The sequence below is a fragment of the Cryptomeria japonica genome, chromosome 4, assembly GCF_030272615.1.
Source record: "Cryptomeria japonica chromosome 4, Sugi_1.0, whole genome shotgun sequence".
Taxonomy (NCBI): Eukaryota; Viridiplantae; Streptophyta; class Pinopsida; order Cupressales; family Cupressaceae; genus Cryptomeria; species Cryptomeria japonica.
Genome location: NC_081408.1, coordinates 522065129 through 522089306, shown reverse-complemented (window position 1 = coordinate 522089306; position 24178 = coordinate 522065129). Strand labels below are relative to the sequence as shown.

The following is a 24178-nucleotide window of genomic DNA, read 5'->3' as shown; positions in this document are numbered from 1 at the left end:
TCCCAAGTGTCTAATGAGAAAATATGAAAGGCTTTCCAAAAACTACTATAATTGAGTGAAGAATATGATATCTCTATAATTCTATATGTAGTTGAATAAGAGAAACACTAAGTGGAAGCTAAAATGGAAGCTCAAATTTAGGATGCTAAGATTTAATAAACAAACCTACTTAATGATGAAAATATAACTCTCCTTCAAAAACAATATTCTTGTAAAGAAAATACAGAAAAAACTATTAGATGTTAGAACTTCAACATCTCCCTCTTTTTGTTAGTGAATGGTTATGAGTCCAATTTTTTAAACAAGTGACACAATGCATCATGTTCTTGCCAATAGTGCAGTTAATTTAGGGTAGATAAAAGAATAAATGGAGATAGAGGGGGAGAAGAAGAGGGAGAGAAAGTTAGAGAGTGAAAACTAAAAATAGAGAGAGAGAGAGAGACACACATGATATAAAATTAAAAAGGAATAGCATTTGGTATGCATTTTTTTTAATAGAAAACTTATTTACTTGCATGCAAAAATTTAGAATTATTATTTGTAATAAAATAATTTGAAATATGGAGGATGACCCCACAACTTAGTGGTTAGTTACAACCCTCCTACATGGGAGGTTTTGGATTTGAGTCTACTCGATTGTTTCTTAGCTCCAGGGAAAAGCTAAAAATACCGCTTCGGCCATGACTTATTAAAAAATAAAAAATAAATTTATATTGTAACATAGTATATGTTTGTATGAAAAAAGTTGAAGATGAGAAAATAAATATTCAAAAACAATAAAGTAAAATTAGTTTATTATATTAAATTTGATTGTTTTCTACAAATTCGTCTAGCAATACTAAAATGCACTAAAACCAAAAGTTCCTAATTTTGACCATGATGTTGTTTGTGCAACAAAGGTTTCAATGAGTAAGTAATGACTTCAACTCAACTATGCACCTATTTATACAGATCCAATTTTTTCGTAGTGAAGACAAGATATAATTTTCCTTTGTATAGAAGTGTTAAAAAATGGTACTTTCTATAGAATAAAACAAACACCAAAAAGAGAAATATATTCATTAAAAAATATATGGAAAACCTTACTCAAAGATACAAAATCAAATTGTTTTCAATGGAAAAGGTGGTCACATGCAATCCAGGAGAAAATGGTAAAATTTTCTTGTGTTTTTTAATAATATTAATTATTTTATTGAAATTAAATTGTGTAAATTTTGATGTTTATTGATTTTATTTTATTAAATACATCATTAAAATCCAGCATGTGAAAATAAAAATAATGTTATCCCAAGCAAACAACCTTTTCACATTATAGCTATCTGTGAGATGGATATGATCAATGTTTTTAAAAAATATTAAACAAAAACTAGTTAGAAGTGCCTCCATTCCAATTATATAATTATGATTGTCATTTGATCTTAAAGGGAAACTTTTGAAATCTTTTGTATATGCATTTTTAATATTGAAAGTGATTGTTATATTAGCAACTTAGATAACATTAGAATCTTCTTATATAAAGAGTTATTTTTTGGATTTCAACATGATCTATCAACTTTAGGTCTAGCATCAATTAATTTTAATAATCATAATATAATAATAATTATAATATTTGTTATCTTATTTTTTATTAGATTAATTTTTTTTTATATTATTTTTGTTATCTTATTCGAAAAGAAATATTATTTTAAAAATTCTACAAATCAAAAACAATTTAATAGAAAAAATTTAAATTAATATTGAATAATCTTTTTACCAAAGTACATTATTTCATCATCATAGTTTGAAAAAAAAATAAAAAATCATCATTGTTGGAAAAAACAAAACAAAATGAGACCATATTTTAGCCGCCAACATTCTTATTAGTTCCTTCCAAGGCACGATACTTATGCATTCATTGCATTTAATTTTTCTATTAATTTGACCAATTATATTACAAAATTAATTTTTTTGAGTGAATCTTCTATTGTTTATATTTATTTTGAATTTTATGTGATTATATAAATCTTATTTTTCTTCCTTCTGATTGGTATGGCAAAAAAATCAATTTTTTTTTTTATATTACCTGTTTCAATCAAATGTCAAATCGTATTAATATTTTAAAATTTTGATGATAACTTTAATCAATAATAATCTCTACTTTATTAATTACTCTGCTACTTTGCATCTTCCCACAAATCTATGCGTCTAAAATAATTATAAAATATTAAAAACGTACAAATTCTTAATTATTATACTACCACCCACTGGCGGAGCTTTCTTTTCCGTTTTCAATATATCATTACAGTTACTCCATAGTTTTATTTTCCCTCTATGTGTTGGGCCATAACATGGAAGGGGACTAGGATATAAAGGGTAGTGAACAATATCCTTAGTAATTAAATACATTAAACAACGATTAACATGTTTTTATCCTTAGCCAATTTTAGTACTTTATTTTTCAATAATTTAATAATTGTTAATTATAAATTATTAATATTTAATATTGTAAAAATTAATTATTGTTTTTAATTTAAATCTTTTAAAATAAAAGTATTTATAAATTATAAAGAGTATGTAGTAAAAATAATTAAATTTTCTAAGAATTAATTTTAAATATAGTAAGAATTAATTTTAATTCTTTTAAAGACTTCAAAGTAATTAATAATTATTAAAAATAATTGTAATTAATAATTAAATATTAATTAAAATCAAATTTAAATAATAGATTTTATTATTTAAATTTGATTATTAATTATTTTTAAAAAATTAAAAGAATTTGTAATTTTGACATTTTTTGTTTTGATGGTATGATTTATAATCTCATCAAAAATTGATCATTTTGTTAAATACTATAAAGTTGTAAAATAAATCTAAAATTATCAATTGATAAAAAAACATGTCGGCCATTGAAATTAATGTATCACATGTGTTTTCAAAATCGCTACAACATAATAGACACAAAAAAATTAAGAGATTGTTATCATGGCAAAAATGTAACTTTTCTAATTAGAGTGCATTGCATTAAATCACAACTTCTTGAGGAATTGTGTGAAATAGTTCACATGCTTTCTCTATCTCCCACATTTTGCATAGATTTAAAAAGAGGTATATGCAACCATAACATTTGAGAAAATTCATCTTCATATTATATTATGCTTTGATCGATGTACACACCTTGTTCCAAATGTCCAATAATAGAAACGAATAAGGACTTTAGTAAAGGTTGTGGATTTTTTTCTTTGCATCTATCAAATGTGTTTTCTTGAAAGTTTCTGAAACCTTTTTAGCAAATCAACTGCGTATATCTTACAATTATTATAGCTTATGATTTCATATTCATTTGGCTTTGCATTTACCAATAGTATTTTCTTGATTTTTCCTATAATATTTTAAATATATATCCATTTTGTGGATATCTTACGGTCCTTGTAGTCCACATGACGTTAAATCCTTTGTTAGGGAAACTATTACAATATTTCATATTACTATTCTCTTTTGCTAGCATAAATTGTGGCATGACACATTTATGCACATATTTCTTATGTAATAATTTATCTTTTATTTAGTCTCCATACACTTGTATCCTTGAATCTACCACACATATAAGCTACATAAATCTATTTTATCTATTTATCTCCCCCTTCCTCTACCCCTCCATCTTTATTTCTACTTTCATCTACTCCAACTTACCACATTGGCAGGAACTTGATGCTTTACATTTCTTGTTATTTGAATGCATTCTATAAATGTAACATAGTTATCATTTCCTAGGAAATATTTAAATAATAATATTAATGCACAGTTTATAGCCATTGCCTACGTTTTTTCCACACTTTATGCGACCCTACCTTTTTTCTTCACTAGTCAATATTTTCTCACCTTAATAAAAATGTATTTCCACCCAGTTGGTTCACATAGAGTTAATATATTAAATTTATAATATATTTAATGTGAGCAAGTTAATGCCACTCAGTACCATTTGTACAAATCGACATGTTATTTAATGAACATGATACAAAAAATATAGATTTTTTGGGAAGGAAATTGAATTTTTTGGCTTACAAAAATCAATGAAAATAAACAAAAATAATATTTTTTATAAAAAATTTAAAATTAAATTAAATTTAGATTATAATTTTTTTATTGAATTTTTTTTTTTCTTTATAATCACTAATTAAACTAATTAAAAAGAAAAATTCAATAGTAAACCTGCCTTTAATTGAAAAAAAAAAAAAAAAACACAACAAAAACAAACAAACAACAATATCCACAAATTTACATGCTCTCGAAATATAATTCATCTTTTGAGTTAGTGACCACACGAAATGGTTCTTCTTTTACCAACATCCATTCAAATGCGATCGAGTTTCCACTTATTATCAACTCTAAAATCATGCGTAGCTTGCATGAGAAAATTTACTGCATTATAATGCCCAAAAGTTGAATATTCATTAATTCGAATATCTTTAAATGAAAACGGCATTGCTCCACCCCGATCTCCACAAGAACGAATCATAAATTATCAAACCTCTGATATAACATCAACCAACGAAATAGCAAAGGAGGTACGAGAAAATGAAAAGCATAAAGAACTAGGACTGAGAAACAGTGCAAGGAAATACACAGTACGACATAGGAAGAGAACCAAGACTCGAAGATCAACCAACCGACAGTTCCCTCACGGACTACAGCAAGGTGCCGCTGAATTGGTTTCTTCGTAAATCTAATCTTGTTAATCTTGTAAGGTTCCCCAATGAGGCAGGCAACTCACCTTTCAATTTGTTGCTTCTCAGGTACAGCTCTTCTTAGATTTGGAAGAAAGCCAATTACTTCAGTCAAGGTGCCGCTGAACTGGTTTTCTCTCAAATCTAATACTTGTAGACTTGTAAGGTTCTCCCATGGTGCAAGCAACTTACCTTCCAATCTGTTGTGTCCGAGGGAAAGTTCTCCCAATTTCGCTAAAAAGCCAATTGTCACAGGCAAGGTGCCACTGAGTTGATTTCCAGACAAATCTAATAATTCCAAGCTTGCAAGGTTTCCCAAGATTGCAGGAACGGTCCCCGAAAGACTATTATTCGAAAGGTTTAGAAAGCTCAAACTTTTCAACCTACCAATTTCCTCTGGTACACTTCCATCAAGATTGTTGAGAGACACGTCTATCGTTTGCAGCATCGACATGTTGCCCAATCCATTGGGAAGATTTAATTGTTGTACAACCATAGAATTTGGAGACGACTGAGGAGATCAATTTCTCTTGGAATGGGACCTTCTAGATAGTTCCCATAAGCAGAAAACAGTTGCAGGGCGCTGCAATTCCCAATGCTTGAAGGGATAAAACCATTCAAATGGTTTTCATAGAAATATAGATGTTCCAGCCTCTGCAGTTTGCCGATTTCCAATGGGATTGTGCCTTTCAGATTGGAGGAGCGAAAGCCGATAAACGTAAGTTTCGTGCAGTTGCCAATTTCAGGTGGTAAGGAGCCCGTAAAGCGATTATACCCTGCTCTTAGAACTTCAAAATTTGCAAGCCTTCCAAGAGAGGATGGGATGGTACCACTAAAAAGGTTAAAGTAGAGATATAACAGCTTAAGGCGGGTGCAATTTCTCAATTCAGGAGGAACATGCCCATATAATTGGTTGCCAGAAAGGTCGAGCTCCTCCATCCAGCTCAGTTTCCCAATAGCAGAAGAAAGATAGCCGGGAAGATTTCAGCTAGGCAGGGCAAGTGAAATAACGTAGCGCGATGTTGATGTCGATGTGCACATGACGCCTTGCCAGTTACAGAAATTAGATGAAGCAGAGGCGTTGGACCAGTCTGGGACAAAATCTGTAGCTCCACCACCCTGCAGCGTCTCTTTTTTCTGTAAAAGTATGCCGACTTCTTCTGAGAGGCCATAGGCACTGCTAAGCAGCAACACTACTCCACATAAACGCAACCATAGAGTGGGTGAAAACCTCATTTTAGACAGGAATGTAATCACGTCAGTAGAAGATTTTGGGACTTGGCTATGTGAGAAATGCGCCTAGGAAAAGCTTTTAATGTAGTTGTGACGCACAAAGAGATCCAAAGATCAATGACGTGACCGTTACTCACAGGCTACAACGATGCTAACATAAGCTTAATCGTTTGCCTTTACAAAAGTGTGGTTTAGAGGTGAAGCATTGGTTCACCTATCTCAATACTATTTCAAATGGTGCTTAATCATGAAATTCTTTTCATGGTTAAATTCACTTAGCTTGCAATTATATTTGCAAAATCTTCAAAAAGTGTTGTGTTCATTACGGAGCTCTTTGAGCTCATCAATTGATAAGTAGGAGATAATTTTCACATTAAGTCAAATTATGATATTTCTACCAAGATTCAACTGTTTAGTTTTCGAGTCAAACTTATCAACCCATGTTTCATGAGTAGTGGTTTAGAAGAACCCATCTCTCATGAGAATAAATGGTCCACTTAGCACTCATTGCATCTAGGTGATGCTCACAAAGGTGAAACATTAGGCTTTCTTGGGAGGTCAGCCATCCTGATACTACTGCAAGTCAAGCGTGCTTAACCACAAAGTTTCCTCCAAGGTTAAACCCACTGAACTTGCAACCCAATTTGCAAAATCTTCAGCAAGTTTTGTGCCTTATCATTAATTAAGCTTAAAATTTGATGGTCTCTGGAATTACTTTTAATTTTAAATTATGTTTTATAATTCTCAAATTCTATTTGATCATATGCCATTTTGAATTTTGAAAAATTATAACAATAATTAGGAAAAAATAATACATTACTTTCATTTATTGGATATTATGAAAATTGGTATTTAAATTTTATAATGTATCTAAGGTTATATATATACATACTCTCAATCAATATTATTTAGGTTATTTGTTTTGTGTTTATAAAGATATATAATATTTTTATGATATATATTCTTAAGGTATTTGTTTTGTATGTAGAATTTAAAAGTGGTTATTGATCTTTATTCATTTATAATTTTATTTTTACTTTTTCATATCTACAAAATTAGTATACATATATTTAAAATAATGTATTTAAAATATGCTCTTGAGAAACCTTTTCAACTTATATATCATAAATTCATTTAAAAATAAACTTATCAAGAATACTGTCTCTTAACATATTTCAGAAGCTATAATTTTAACATGTAAATAATTTTTTAATGATTGGAAAATTTTGTTTGAGTAATAATAGTGTAGTATATTTACATAACATATCACTAGAAAGAAATATCCAAAAACAAAGAGAAAGCTCTGCAACTTCCCCACCTGTTGCTAATTTCAAATTTTTGGTTTTTGTGGAAATGTTAATAATGGGGGTCAAAGCATTTCTTGTGGATAAACTCATTGGAAAAAAACACTTATTGTTCAAACAACTCCACTCCACTTTCTTTAATTAAAATGACTATAGACAGTTTTGAAATCTCTCTCCTAGATACCTTTATGGACAAAACTATCTTGGACCTGACAATGAATCTTATAGGTAAGTTGTACTCTTCTAGACCTAATATTGATCTAGTTCATTAATGGGCTTTTGATGCTTGAAAGTTGAAAATAGTGTATTGGTCAGTGCTTTGATAGATGGGTTGTTTCTTTTAGATTTTCTATTAAAGAATATATGATTAATTTCCTCTTAGAGGGCCGTTGGTTTTTTGACAAAGGTTGCTATATAATGTCCTTTCACTTTGTAAATGGAAACCTGATTTTAAGCCTAAGAAAAACCTACGAAGGGTGGCTTCCAATTGGGTTCACCTCTCAAGGCTTCCCATGGAATTTTAGTGCCCTAATAACCTGAAGTGTATAAAATTCTTTTGGAATGCTTATTGCCATTGACAAAGTCACCCTCCTAAACTCCCATCCTATATTTTATAGACTCTATGTTAATGTAGGTACCCCATAGAATAGTAGGAGCACATTGAAGATAGGTTGGAATACATACTTAGGATTTTTGAAGAATGCCTACCTAGATATTTTCATCTATATCTAGATTCGGTAATCACATTTTGGTTTATACAAAATTTAATTTCTTATTCCTTTTTGCCCCGGCTTTGTCAGTGATGTCAAAGGGGGAGAGGTTGATGTGAAAAATGATTGGGACATGAGAAGTAATGTATAGCTAAGGGGGAGTAGTCTTCCAATAGTTTTTTAGATCAATTTTGGAGTTTTTGGTAGGGAACCGGGATAACACTTCAGCAATCCATTTTTCACATGAGTGTTGCCATCAATGCCAAAGGGGGAGATTGTTGGCAATTGAAACTCATCCGGTTTAGTTGTGTTGTCATTGATGGAAAGACACACCAGTATTCATTTTTGCAACCAACATTCAAGTCATCTGACAAACAAAGGAAACTGACAAACTAGGATCTGGTATATGAGGCTGACATGGGAGATTGATCCAACAGGTCTACACGGCAACGATCAAAGGCATCAGTCTCAAAGTTTAATGAATTTATTTTTGTTTAGGCCGACATGTAAATAAATTGTAATATCATTGTAAGACGACATACGACATTTATTTTTGTGTTTGGGAAGGGTATTTAAGTTAGTTCGGTTAGCTTATTTTGAGAATGGAATGAAATGTAATGAAATATAGTGATGTGATATTGTGCTTGTAATCTTGATTGACAAAATGTGAATGCAATATTCTGTAGTCGGCCTTGGATATTGGTATAGAGGTTTGGGAAGCGAAGCAAGATACCAGTAAGGGAGGACACAGTATAAATCGGTACAAGCTGTGCTTTAACTGGAACTCATCCAGCATAGGAGATGCACTTTCAGAGTTCATAAATTTTTTTGTAACTCCATATTTGGTGTTTGTAGTCAATGAGGCTCCTTTTGTGATGAGTAGTGTGCTCTAGGCTGTTGGCCTTCTTGCATGTGCATGCCCCTATTGTAATATTTATTCATTTTGCCAGTGGAAGATATTGTGGGTCTCCAATCCTACCGTGGTTTTTCCCCTTTGAGCTTTTCCTCATATAAATCTCTGTGTTATGGTGTATGCTCTTATCGTTGCTTCATTTCTATTTGTTGTTATATTCTTTTATGGTTACCAGTTACTAAATTGCATTGTTAATAAGGTTAAAATTGATTATACCAGTCGAACACTGATTCAACCCCCCGCCCCCTCCTAGTGTTCTTGGATTCCAACATAGAGTCCCCTTCTAAATCTTTTTTTGAAAGTCATGAAACAAAACTCTTTTAATCCCACACCAAGTAGTCAATGCCTTGACTTTCTTGTTGGTTCTAATCTCCATAATTCATCATAGTCTTCAATTATTTAACAATTATCATCTTTTAGGATCTATTGATCCCTAAAGTTTGCACTTATGAGGAAATAGCCTAATGGGAAGTTCACTAAATGGGGAAGTAAGTATGCTTCACTAAACAACCTTTGGGATTTTAGAAGCCAACTCTTCAATTTTTTTGGGGGAAGCAAATGTGATAGAAAGAAATAGGCAAAATAAATATACGTGTAAGGAAAAATGCTAGAGCTTTTACAATACTTTAATCTACTTTGAAAGATAATAAATATGCAACTCTTGAATAATAGGCACAAAACACCATTATCTCTTTATTGCTAGAAAGAGAATAGAATGCATAAGGTTACATAGACACATAACATGTAATACTCAAATATTTCTATGAGAAGTATCTTTTGAGGCTTGTCAGAATGTTTTAATGTCAAGTCATAAACATTAGAGGCCACCAAAACAGTGAAACACATGATTCAATAGTCAATATATTTGAATTGAAATCATAAGAGTCATAAATTAATACAAGTTATTATACTCACTTGGGACCTAGAACCTTAAATCATTCATCAAATAGAAATAAAACATACAAAAGAGGCAAACTAGGCACAACCTAATATGGTTCTTTCCATTAATCAATAGAGTAAAGCTAAAGTCTGAGAAATAATAGAGATTGCATATCTTTAATTGCAAAGATATAATACTCTCTCATATGTATAAAGTCACTAACTTACCTTATAATATTCCTAAAGATATAATAGTCTTTCATGTGTATAAAGTTACTAAGAGGAACTTTTTATTAAAATTTGGTGGCATAGAGATCATCACCTTTGTTGGTGAAGAACTGATGATCATGTTGGAGAATTCATTTGCATTTTAACTACTTCCTCTTTCCTTGTAAAGCTATGTTATATTCTATATATATAATGAGAGCCTTTCTCTTCATGGGCTTCTAGATCAATTCTTGAAAACAAAGTGGTTTCATATCAAGGAAGATTACATGGAAGCTATTTAGAATGGTTCTTTTGGTTCCTCTATTAATAAAAGGGTTTTAAGCATGTTTTCAAAGGTTAGTTTGAGGATATTAAGTCTAGTTGGATTCCTATATTTTTTGAAATCTCTTATAAGATCATTGTTAATACATGTTGTTCTTAATATCAAAAGTGTTTTACAATTTGTTGTTAGATCCAAACAAACTAAAATTATCATTGGTATATTTATCTTTGATAATCTCATCCTTGTTAGGTGAACTATCAAGTGGGTGAAACAAATGACATAAGAATTTTTAATAATTGAGAATGACTTTAAAAAGTCCTATGGATCAAACTTATAGACAGTTTAGAAATATAAATGTTATATTATCTTAGTTTTAGACATTGTTTGGTTTCATGAAAAAAAGCTAATAGAAAAAGAACTTTATACACTAATCACTAATAGGAGATTTGTGCATAGATATATAATACAATCAAATACTTTCAAAAGAAATTTACACAATGAAAATTCATCAATTGATTATTTTAGAAACGCCCTTTTAATAAGAAACCTATACTCAAAACCTTGAACCAATGTATTCATGGTATCAGTAGAATTGCAGTACATAATAGCATAAAGCTCAACAACTGACACTACATTTTTGGTGTAAATAGTGACTTTACTTGATGATCCTAGTTAGCTTTTTTTGGTGTAAATGGTGACTTTACCAAACTAGTTAGCTTATAGAATACCTACAGATAGTCCTATTCACATTAGTTAAGTCTCCACCGAGGGACTTTTAGAGATTTATCTCACCTCATGTGGTTGAAACATGTGTACTCACTTAGTGACTTACATCTCTTGCACACATATATGCCACTTGCTCACGCACTTGTCAAGTGTGGTCACAAGTCTCCCATATATGGAGGGATGGTCAATCATTGTTTCCTACCTTCTCATTTCTATATTTTGGCTATATATATAAGGTATCCATGTACATTACTTACACTCTCATTGTATATGATAGATATTGCTATTTGTGCTAGTTTTACTTCACTTGTAGAAGGTTGTTATGCATTCTAATTCTAGTTAAATCACAACATGGTATTAGAGCTAGTTTTGATTGTCGTAGCTGGTTTGATGCCACATGAGATTAGTTGACTCTCTTGGCTTCTCTATACTAATTCTCTCTCCAAGTTTGCACATCTTCTCACATCCAAGTGATTCCTCACATAACTCTATCATAATGTTTTATGAAGTTAAACCGACATCAACATAGAATTTAAAATTGATGAAAAATTGGTACTTCAATTATTATTTTTTTGGGCTATTTTTTTTTTTTTTGCTTTTGTATCCACTTTTGTACAGATTTTGGATGAGGAAGCAATTTTTTAAAGGCTATTTCTAGTAAAAGGCTTGTAGGTTTCTTATTTGGCCTATTTTGCCATCTAATGCTATGGTATGATATTTTCCATAAGAGTTGGTTGTTGCTTGGCTTTTTTGGCATCATCATAATCACTGAAGAGAAATCCAAAGAAGGCGTGAAGGAATTTTGTAGGTCGTTAAATGTTAAAGTTATAGAGAAAAAGGTGCATGCCCTCAAATTGTCTCCTTTGCATAACCAAGCATTCACCAACGTTGAAATTTTTGATGTGGGAAGAAGTTTAAGAGCTGTACAACCCTCTTATTTGTAGCAAGGATCAACTAAGATTTTTTTTGCATTTATCTATATGCATCATCAAGTGCAGCTATCATCAACAACAACAATATTCTTTGTTCTTTGAATTTGTCACAGTCATTTTGGCATATGCATTTGCCATGAAAGATTTGGATTTTACAATGTTAACACAAATCTCTATGAGGAAACAAATGGCATAAATAACTGCGTAGGAGATCATCACCCATTTTTCACTACGCAGTTATTTTGGCTCCAAAATGTTATACTTGTAGAATTTTGAACCTGACCTATCCTCTATGAACCAGTTGATTAGCAAATAATAACAACAAAAAGAATAAATTGCAAAAAGAAATCACAATTCAGAATAAAAAATAAAGTGCCCTATTTTTTGGAATTGCACACACCATTTTCTTTATTGAAGCTTAATTAAAAAATTACATAGAGATTGTATATATAAAAAATTTGCAGCCTAGAAGAATTAATAATAACTACAGTTCTAAATATATTCGTAGCATTGCATGGAAAGCTACTAAGGCTCTCAAACTAAAAAAAACAAACTACTCCCTAAATTAAGAATACAATAAGTGCATGCACAACATGCTTTATTTACTAAAAATAAACTCATGCAAAAAACAAAACTAAAAATAGTCCTAAGGATTAATGCATGCTAGAGTACATGCTTTATTTGCATGAATAAACATAAACTAATTTAAACTAAAAATAGCTTATGCATGGTGATGAATGGATAGATTCATGTCCAAACTGGAGCTGCATGGAGCTGTATGCTAGAGAAGAATTAGTTATCAACATACTCCCCCTTGATGCTGAGAGGGCTCACAATCTTATCTCGTAGTGCTATAAACTGAGCATTCACAACCGCTTTGGTGAATATATCTGCTAGTTGATCCTGGGTGTTGATGTGCTTCAATTCAACATCCTTCTTCTGCACCAAATCTTGTATCAAGTGATATTTCAAATCAAAATGCTTTGTTATGTTGTGATGAACTTGATTCTTAGCTAACTTGATGCACTCACATTGTCACATTAAATTACTGTAGGATGAATTTGTTTTTCTCCAGTTTCTTCCAAAACTTTTCTGAGCCAAAGAGCTTGTGTACCTGTTGAGGTAATTGCAACATACTCCGCTTTTGTAGATGAGAGGGCAACAATACTTTGCTTTTTTAAGCTCCAGGTAATCAAACCAGAACCAAAAGAAAAACAATTTCTAGATGTAGATTTATGGTCATCCATACTACCTCCCCAATCTGAATCACTAAAGCCTACAAGATTGAACTTTTCAGAAGAGTAGTAATGAATACCAAAACTTAAATTCGCTTTCACATACCTCAAAATCCTCTTGGCTGCCTTCATATCTATTTTAGATGGATTTATCATATACCTTGAAACAAGTGAAACTGAATAGGCAATATGAGGCCTTGTGTGGATTAGAAACATCAAGCTCCCCACAATACTTCTGTAAGCTGTCTCATCAACTAAATCAGCACCATCATCCCGACATAATAAAAATCCATGAGCACTTGGAGTGGAGGCAGGGTTACAATCAAATTTCTTCAACATATCTTGTGCATACTTTGTTTGACAAATGAAAATCTCATCCTTACTTTGATAAACCTCCATTCCTAGAAAATATTTCATCAGACCAAGATCTTTCATCTCAAATTCTTTCATCATAGTAGCTTTGAATTCATCTTTCATCTTAGAACTACTACCCATATACAAAAGATCATCAACATACAAACTTATGATGAGAATATCAGTACCTTCTTGTTTGTAGTAAAGGCTAGGATCACTCTTACTTCTTTGGAAGCCATTCTCCTGAAAGTATCCATCAATCCTGGCATACCATGCTCTTGGTGCTTGCTTGAGGCCATACATATCCTTCTTCAACCTGTAAACAAGATGCTTCTTTCCTTCCACTTCAAAACCTAGTGGCTGCTCCACAAATACTTCCTCTTCTAAGTACCCATTCAAGAAGGCACTTTTCACGTCCATATAATGTATGCTCCACTTCTTCTGAGCCACTAATGAAATCAACATTCTTATGGTCTCTTGTCTTTCTACTGGTGCAAATATCTCTTCATAGTCAATTCCATACTTTTGTGTGAAGCCTTTAGCAACTAATCTTGCCATGTGTCTTTCAACACTCCCATCACTATTAAACTTGGTCTTGTAGACCCATTTGGTGCCAATCCTTTTTTTGCAATGTGGAAGTTCTGTTAACTCCCAAGTGTCATTCCTGTGAATGGAATCCATCTCTTCTTCCATGGCTTTCACCCAAACCTCATTAGTACATGCATCTTCAAAACATGATGGTTCAAAATAAGCCTTGGCTAATAAAGCAAAATTCACTGTCTCACCTATTGGGTTTTCTTCATGTACTTGATTTCCACTCCTCTGGTAGATATCACTCAATTTCCTTACCTTCCTTGTAGAACTTGGAGAAGAAGATGGACTTGAAGTTGGTACTGAAGAAATTGATGAAGGGCTACTTGGTGGAGTTAAACCACTAGATATAGAAACATTAGTTGGTTGCTCATGATCAATATCAGTAATTATATCATCATTCAAAATAGATTTTCACTTCTCAACATGGCCTTTTTGATGACCATAAACTCCCCCTTCATCAAAAATCACATCTCTTGAGACAATAAGCTTGTTACTGAGGGGATTATACAATCTATAAGCCTTGTTTTTCTCACTATACCCAATAAAAATACATGACTCACTCTTTGCATCTAACTTCTGTCTATTCTAATCAAGTACATGCACATAAGCCAAACAACCAAAAACTTTGAAATGATTAACATTAGGCCTTTTGCCATACCAAGCTTCATAAGGAGTCATATTTCCTAGTGGACTGGTGGGGCTACGGTTGAGGATGTACACTGTTGTAGCAACTGCATCTCCCCAATAAGAATTGCTCAATCCCTTGGTTTATAACATGCACCTTGCCATTTCAATCATAGTATGATTCTTCCTTTCAGCTACTCCATTCTATTGAGGTGTGTATGGAGTAGTAATTTGCCTCTTGATGCCATTAAAATCACAATAACTTTGGAAAGCCTTTGAGCAAAACTCTCCTCCACGATCAGTCCTTAAACATTTGATCTTGCATCCTTTCTCATTTTCCACAAGGGCTTTAAACTTCTTGAATGTATCTAGGGCTTCATCTTTGGCCTTCAAAAAATATACCTGACAATTTCGTGAGTAATCATCAATAAAAGTGATGAAATATGATGACTTACCCAAACTCTTAGTCTGCATAGGACCACATATATCTGAATGAACAAGCTGAAGTGGGTGATCAGCCCGCCATGCATTGCCCTTTGGAAACTTTTCTCTTGCATGCTTTCCTTTAGCACAACCTTCACAAACTTCCTTGTGTTCCTCAAGCTTGGGCAAACTAGAAACTAATGCATGCGAGGTTAGAAACTTCAAACTATGAAAATTTAAATGCCCATACCTGAGATGCCATAACCAACTTGAATCCTCATAAGCCATATTTGCCAAACTGTTGTTATGTTCACCAAAACTCAAGGGGAACATCCTATTTCTTGTCATAGGAACAACAGTGATCACCCTATTATCCTTATTCTTATCATAGATAGTAAAAGTCTTATTCTCAATGACTACTTTATAATTTATCTCACATAGCTGCCCAACACTTAACAAATTGTGCTTCAATTGTGGAGTATAATAAATATCAGGAATACTCTTTATACCTTCTTTTATTTGGACCTCCATAGCTCCTTTGGCACAACCTCCAATGATTTATCATCACCAAGATGGATCTTAGATTTGAAACTTCCATCCTTTGTTGAGAACAACTTCTCATTTCCTGTCATATGGTTAGAGCATCCAGAATCTAGGTACCAAACATCTTTACTAGTATTTTCACCCTTGGCATAAGATAAAAATAAGTGATTAGGAGGATTGTCACTACTTTCTTGAGCATAGTTAGCACTTTTACCTTCTTTCAATTTGCATTCTCTTTCAAAGTAGCCATACCTATTACAATGGTAACATTGAAAATTTCTCTTATCAAATCTACCTCTACCTCTTCCTCTAAAACCACCACTTCCTCTTGAGCCACCTCTTCCTCTACCTCTTGAAGAATTTTTGCTTTGCCCTTTACCTTGGCCTTGATTGATTTTGGCACTACTGTTGCTTGCATCTTCATTTTTTGTGATTAGCAATTTAGAGGAAAATGCTTTCTCTACACCTTCAAAAGAATCTTTCAATCTTTCTTCATGAGACATCAGGGATCCAACCAGTTGATCAAATTGTAGTTTTGTTAAATCCTTGCTTTCTTCTATGATTATTGCTACATGATTCAATCTGGGTGTTAAAGATCTCAACACCTTTTTTTATCAAAACTTCATTGCTTACAATTTCCCCAAGTGTACCCATTTTATTGACTACATATTTGACTCTAACACAATAATCACTTATACTTTCAGCTTCTTGTATCTTCAAATTCTCGAACTCCCACTTCAATGTCTGAAGCTTGACCACTTTAACTTGATCACTACCTTGGTAAGCTTCTTGTAGAGTCTTCCAGGCATCTTTGGCAGTTGTTGCTCTTGATATTCTTGGAAATAAGCTCTTATCAAGAGCTATCTGAATGTGAAACAAAGCTTGAGCATTCTTTTTCCTTGCTTCCTTTCTTGTTGTTCTTTCATTGGCTGTAAGGGCATTCCAATTAGCTGGCTCCTCATAACTTGATTCAAAAATCTCCAACAAATCTTTTCCAATAAAAAAGGTCAGCATCTTAATGCACCAATAATCATAATCATTCCTTTCAAATTCTGGAATGGGCATATTGTTAGAATTCGACATGATTAACTTTGGCAAAATTCCAACAATAAAACTTTAACCCAAAACAATTTTACCTGCTCTGATACCATTTGTAGAATTTTGAACCTGACCTATCCTCTCTGAACCAGCTGATTAGCAAATAATAACAACAAAAAGAATAAATTGCAAAAAGAAATCACAATTTAGAATAAAAAACAAAGTGCCCTATTTTTTGGAATTGCACACACCAATTTCTTTATTGAAGCTTAATTAAAAAATTACATAGAGGCTATATATATAAAGAATTTGCAGCCTAGAAGAATTAATAATAACTGCAATTCTAAATATATTCCTAACATTGCATGGAAAGCTACTAAGGCTCTCAAACTAAAAAAAATAAACTACTCCCTAAATTAAGAATTCAATAAGTGCATGCACAGCATGCTTTATTTATAAAAACAAACTCATGCAAAAACCAAAACTAATAGTCCTGAGGATTAATGCATGTTGGAGTACATGCTTTATTTACATGAATAAATAGAAACTGATTTAAACTAAAAATAGCTTATGCATGGTGATGAATGGATAGATTCATGTCCAAACTGGAGCTGCATGGAGCTGCATGCTAGAGCAGCATCAGTTATCAACAATATTCGTATGTCATGTTATATGACATTCATGAAAATCACAACCGTTAATTACGTTATCGACGATCAATAATACAACATACCAATATAATATTTTGGAACCACAATAGCAATAGCTCTTTTTCATTTGATACTTGGGTGATATGAAGACGAGATTTCCAAACTATTTGGAAAAGTCGTATTGTGGAAATATACGCAAGAAATAAGATGACATTTATTGGGGTACCAAACATGGGAGAAGGCCCTTCCTGAATTCCACAATTATATTGTTGCTTTTTGAAAAGGGGATATGAGCTTGCAAAATGGAATTAATCTGTCCTAATTGTATGAGAAATGTTGTAGCTGAGAGCTTGTATGCCCACCATAACAAGAAAAATGTATGCAACAACTTCTACATTGTGCATAACATGCAATAGTTGACTCAGAATACATGCAATTGCAAGGCAGAAAGATAAAATGTTTAGCATTGCCTTCAATGTCCTACGATGAATCGTTTCTGCTGCCTGTCATTTGTACAAAATTGGTGTTATATGGAATTCGACTGGTTTGAAATAAGCAGATCACTCTCTGCTCTGTTGCTTGGGATTGATACTTTTACAGACAGACCTATCAAATGCCTGAAATTCGTTGATGGGTATTGCAATTACAGTTCAATTTGACAATCCAGGCCATCTTCTAAATCATTGCTACCTTTGTTGTGGAAAATCTCTGCCCGAGCCTGAATGTCAAGGCAGTCTACAAGATACATCTTACCCTCTGTAGATCTTACACACCCTCAACGGATAGCCCAAACAAAGTAGGAAAGATTTCGTGCAATTTGAGCTGTGCTGCAACTTTGAGTAATAAGACTGAAAGCTAATTCCTAGTTTATAGAAATAAGATAAGATATCAATCGTTCGCTAAATTGTTGCCACTTTGAGTAAACTTTAAGCAATAAGCTAACTAGTTTGGTAAGCCACTCAACAATTGCCTTAACATTTTCTTCCTCCATTCTTAGTCCATCCTTCAAAATGACAAGTTTGAAGAATACCAAACTCTTCAATATAAACCTATAGCTTTTTCAATTTTCTGGAGCCTTTCCATCCTTAGTTGTAATAAATTTTACAAATGTCTTAAGTTCTCTTCCAACATTAAAATATCATAAATATATACTACCACAAACCTACAAATGTAACCTCATAGAACTTAATCATCTTCATTAATGTGTTGCCTGAATTCATCACCTAATCTTGAACATCTTTTTCAATTCATTATCTTCTTGATTGAAAATTTGATATTATCCATTCTAAAGGTGAATTTTAGTGAAATATTTAACTCTTTTAAGAACAACCATCATATCATCAATGTAGTGGGTAAAAAAATATATTTGATGATAATTTTGTGAGTTAAATATATAATGAAAAGGTTAAATATACATTATCATATATTAAATTTAGAAATATTTTAAAGGGTTATCACATTGTGACAAGGAGATAATATCTTGCAGATCAATACTCCATAATGTGTACGAATTTTTAAAACAATAGATAATTGCTCTAAGATGCTTTCCACTTATTTTAGTGCATCAAGTCAAAACATGTCACTATTAGTTGCTTCTAATGCTCTAGGATGAAAGTGTCACTATTAATTGCTTCTAATGCTCTAGGATGAAAGAGATCATATGTATTCTAGATATCTTTGAATGAATGAATTGAATGTCTTTAAATATTAGCACATGCATCAAATTATATTAAATATGTGTTTAGTTTCTTTAAAGTTAGGAAGGTAAATAAGGTTGACCAAATTTGACTTTTTAATTTTTAAAAGAAAGGGGACAAGTCTACAATTGCATAAATGTAGTAGTGTGGGAAAATTGTAAGAATTCATGTAAATATAAGATAGGACTAAATGTTTTGAGATATAAATGAATAAAACATTAAGAGAATAACCTAATTTCACATAAAATTGTTCCATTTATCACTATTCACATATACTTTAAGAAATTTTCCCAAAAGAATTACAAAACTAAAAAATATAATATAAATATACAGATTTATCATTACATTATTATAAAAAAATAGAATCATTAATAATTTTAAAAATTCCTTATTTATCTGAATGAATTAAATTTTTTAAATAACACCATCAATATTAAATTTATTACACACACAATTAACGTTCGCAAAGTTCTAGAAGTTCGAGATACGAAGTAATGCATGGATTGTTTATGGGTTATTGACAAGAAGACTCAATATCAAACGCACCCATTAATGTGAAACAGCTATTGCTAACATCATATTGTTTGTCAAAAAATTGCTATCACATTTGCATGTCAAACGATAGTTCAAGGACTCTAAATTTTTGTTTGTTCAATTTTCCTTAATCAACGAAATCCAGTTTAATTTGAAGAAAGCATGAACAGTAAAACTGTGAAATAAGAAATAATATAAATGTTATTTAAAAACGTAGAAGTTTGTGTGAAGCCAACATTGTTAATTTAACGAGATATTTAGTTTGAACGTGATGTCTGTAAAGTGTGCAAATAATTTACAAACTATTCTAAAGACCTTAAACTGTTAACTCACGGACCACAGCAAGGTACCGCTGAATTGGTTATCTCTCAAATATAATCTTGTTAAACTTGTAAGGTATCCGAGTGATGAAGGCAACTGACCTTTTAATCTGTTTCTTCTCAGGTATAGCTCTGTCATATTTGGAAGAAAACCAATTCATTCTGGCAAGTGGCCGCTGAATCGGTTTCCTTGCAAATTTAATATTTGCAAGCTCGTAAGATTTCCCAACGATGCAGGAACACTAACCTACAGCATTGAAATGTTGCCCAATTGAGAGGGAAGATGCCCTGAAAGAAGATTATCATTCAGCCACAGAGATTCGAGGCGCCTCAAAAGGCCAAGTTCTCTTGGAATGGGACCCTGCGTATTGTTTTTAGAGACAGTAAACATTTGGACACTCCCGAGTAGGCCAAACTCTCTTGGAATGGGACCTTCTAAATTGTTTTCACAAACAGAAAACAATTGCAGAGACGTGCAATTCGCTACGCTTGAAGGGATAAAACCATTCAATTGGTTTTCATGGAGACATAACTCTTCTAGCATTTGTAATTTGCCGATTTCGATTGGGATCGTGCCTTTCAGATTGCAGGAGGCAAAGCCTATAAACGTAAGCTTTGTGTAGTTGTTAATTTCAGGTGGTAAGGAGCTCGTAAAGCGGTTATACCCTAGTCTTACAAATTGAAGATTTAGAAGCTTACCAAGAGAGGCAGGAACATCTCCAGAGAGATTATTTGCACTCAGGTACAGAACAGTAAGTAGGCTGCAGTTGACGAGAGTCGATGGTATAACACCACTAAAAAAGTTGTTTGAGACATAGCGCTGCTGAAGGTGGGTGCAATTTCCCAATTCAGGAGGAACATGTTCATATAATCTGTTGCCAAAAATTAGGTCCAGCTCCTCCAACCGGCTTAGCTTCCTAATCATAGGAGAGAAACGGCCGGGTAGGTTTCTGGTGGGCAGGGCTAGTGAAATAACATTGTGGGATGTTAATGTTGATGTGCACTTGACGCCTTGCCACTTGCAAAAATCAGATGAAGCAGAGGCGTTGGACCAGTCTGGCAGAAGATCTGTATCTCCACCACCCTGTAGCGACTCTTTTATTTGCAGATCAAGGATCTCGCCTTCCTGTGGAAGCAGCACAAACATAGATTGGCGGAAGAGATAAACCTAATAACTCTCTGACTGGGAGAAGAAGTGGCTGAAAGCCTTAACAACATTTTGGCCACGAAAATAATCACCTCGGTAGCGGTCGGTACAAAACAATGATTGTATATATATGATTTTCCGACTCGGGTATATAAGGATGTGCTTACGAAAAGATTTTAATGTAGTTGTAACGCATAAAGACAGAGATCCAAAAAGGTCAAGGAACTGTCTTTTAACTTATCGCCTACAACAATTGCTAGTATGAGCATAGCCGTTTGCGTGTTGCTAAACTGTTAGCACAGTCAAAAAAATTATTGACCGTCATTTTTAATTTAATATTTTAATTTTCATGACGACGTGTTTGGAAGGCTGGGCCGGTGGACGAAGTCTTTACTCGTTCATTGAGCTTGAAATTTTGATCGTTTGTGAACAGGTTTTTTAATTCTGATGCATAGTAGCCTTCCTTTTTCGAGAGATCACAAAAAAATAAATCCATTTGGGAAAGGACTATTATAAATATCTGGAGCTCTCCCTTGCTCATTTATAGTAGTGGATGCAATTCATATTTCTCAATTTAAAAGCTCTGATGACCCCAGAAAAAAAAGAAGAAAGAAGAAAGAAGAGAAGAGCCTCATATTCAACCTATTGGATGCAATTCATATTTCCCAACTTAAGCTATGATGATCAGATAAAGGATTATTGAGATCAATCTCTATATAAGTATGGGCATAAATAGTTACCATTCTTTCAAGTGTCTAATGAAAAGATCTTAGAGGCTTCCAAAAGCTACTATAACTGAATGAAGAATGTTAGATCTCTATAATTTTGTATGTAATTGAAGAATACACAGTAGGAGTTAGAAGTGGAGATGGAAACATCTCTAAAGAATCAAATTCAGCGTGCTGAGATTTAATAAATAAACCTATTTCATGGTGAAAGTAAGATCCTCATTCAAAAGCTTTATTTCTATATATCATTATTCTAAAGAAAATAGAGAAAAAACTATTAGATATCTGTACAACTTCAATATCTCCCTCTTTTTTATAAGCGAATGGTTATGAGTGCAATTTTAAATAAAAGACAATATAACTTATAAATCCACAAATTTAAATGCTCTCGAAATATAATTCTTCTTTTGAGTTAATAACCACACGAAATCGTTGCTCTTTTACCAACATCCATTCAAAAGAGAACGAGTTTCCACTTATTATGAACTCTAACATCATGCGTAGCTTGCATAAGAAAATTTACTGCATTACAATGCTCAAAAGTTGAATATTCATCAATTCGAATATCTTTAAATGACAACGGCAATGGTCTGCCAAGACCTTCGCTACAACTAACCATAAATTATCAGACCGTTGACATAACATCAACCAATGAAATAGCAAAGGAGGTACGAGAAAATGAAAAGCAGTAAGATCTAGGACTGAGACACAGTCCACGGAAATACATACGGCAATATAGTATCAACATTCGATGCATGCGATAACATAGGAAGAAAACCAAGACTCAAAGATCAACGAACCCGCTGTTCACTGACAGACTACAGCAAGGTGCCGCTGAATTCGTTTTTTCGTAAATCTAATCTTGTTAAGCTTGTAAGGTTCCTCAATGATGCTGGCAACTCACCTTTCAATCTGTTGCTTCTCAGGTAGAGCTCTCTCAGATTTGGAAGAAAACCAATTCCTTCAGTCAAATTGCCGCTGAACTGGTTTTCTCTCAAATCTAATACTTGTAGACTTGTGAGGTTCTCCCACGGTGCAAGCAACTGACCTTCCAATCTGTTCCGTCCGAGAGATAGTTCTCTCAATTTTTCTAAATAGCCAATTGCTGCTGGCAAGGTGCCACTGAATTGGTTTCCAGACAAATCTAGTACTTGCAAGCTTGTAAGATTTCCCAAGAATGCAGGAACGGTGCCGGAAAGACTATTATTCGAAAGGTTTAGAAAGCTCAAACTTTTCAACGTACCTATTTCCTCTGGTACACTTCCATTAAGATTGTTGACAGACACGTCTATCGTTTGCAGCATTGACATGTTGCCCAATCCATTGGGAAGATTCCCTGAAAGAAGATTGTTGTACGACCATAGAATTTGGAGGCGACTGAGGAGACCAATTTCTCTTGGAATGGGACCTTCTAGATTGTTCCCATAAGCAGAAAACAGTTGCAGGGCCCAGCAATTCCCAATGCTTGAAGGGATAAAACCGTTCAAATGGTTTTCATAGAGATATAGATGTTCCAGCCTCTTCAGTTTACCGATTTTTAATGGGTTTGTGCCTTTCAGATTGGAGGAGGGAAAGTCGATAAATGTAAGCTTCGCGCAGTTGCCAATTTCAGGTGGTAAGGAGCCCGTAAAGCGATTATACCCTGCCCTTAGAACTTCAAGATTTGCAAGCCTTCCGGGAGAGAATGGGATGACACCACTAAAAAAGTTGAAGGAGAGATATAACAGCTTAAGGTGGGTGCAATTCCCCAATTCAAGTGGAACATGCCCATATAATCGGTTGCCAGAAAGGTCGAGCTCCTCCAACCAGCTCAGTTTCCCAATCACAGAAGAAAGATAGCCAGGTAGATTTCGGCTGGGAAGGGCAAGTGAAATAACGTTGCGCGATGTTGATGTCGACATGCACATGACGCCTTGCCAGTTACAGAAATGAGATGAAGCAGAGGCGTTGGACCAGTCTTGCAGATAATCTGTAGCTCCACCACCCTGCAGCGTCTCTTTTATCTGTAAAAGTATGCCGACTTCTTCTGAGAGGCCATAGGCACTGCTAAGCAGGAACACTACTCCACATAAACACAACCATAGAGTGGGTGAAAACCTCATTTTAGACAGGAATGTAATCACGTCAGTAGAAGATTTTGGGACTTGGCTATGTGAGAAATGCGCTTGGGAAAAGCTTTTAATGTACTTGTGACGCACAAAGAGATCCAAAGATCAATGACGTGACCGTTACTCACAGGCTACAACGATGCCAACATAAGTTTAATCGTTTGCATTTACAAAAGTGTGGTTTAGAGGTGAAGCATTGGCTCACCCATCTCAATACTATTTCAAATGGTGCTTAATCACAAAATTTTCTTCAAGGTTAAATATATTGAGTTTGTAATTGTATTTGCAAAACT

At 33.3% G+C, this 24178-nt stretch overlaps 2 protein-coding genes across 2 annotated transcripts; both read right to left on the bottom strand.

Moving 5' to 3' along the window:
- Positions 1-20149: 20149 nt before the first annotated feature.
- On the bottom strand, positions 20150-21049 carry LOC131875196 (probable leucine-rich repeat receptor-like protein kinase At5g63930). The gene has a single exon (XM_059219250.1). It carries the CDS (start codon positions 21047-21049, stop codon positions 20150-20152), a length of 900 nt encoding a protein of 299 aa, XP_059075233.1.
- Positions 21050-22595: 1546 nt separating this feature from the next.
- LOC131875195 (LRR receptor-like serine/threonine-protein kinase FLS2) lies at positions 22596-23879 on the bottom strand. Its single transcript, XM_059219249.1, has one exon. It carries the CDS (start codon positions 23877-23879, stop codon positions 22596-22598), a length of 1284 nt encoding a protein of 427 aa, XP_059075232.1.
- Between the last annotated feature and the right edge of the window lie 299 nt (positions 23880-24178).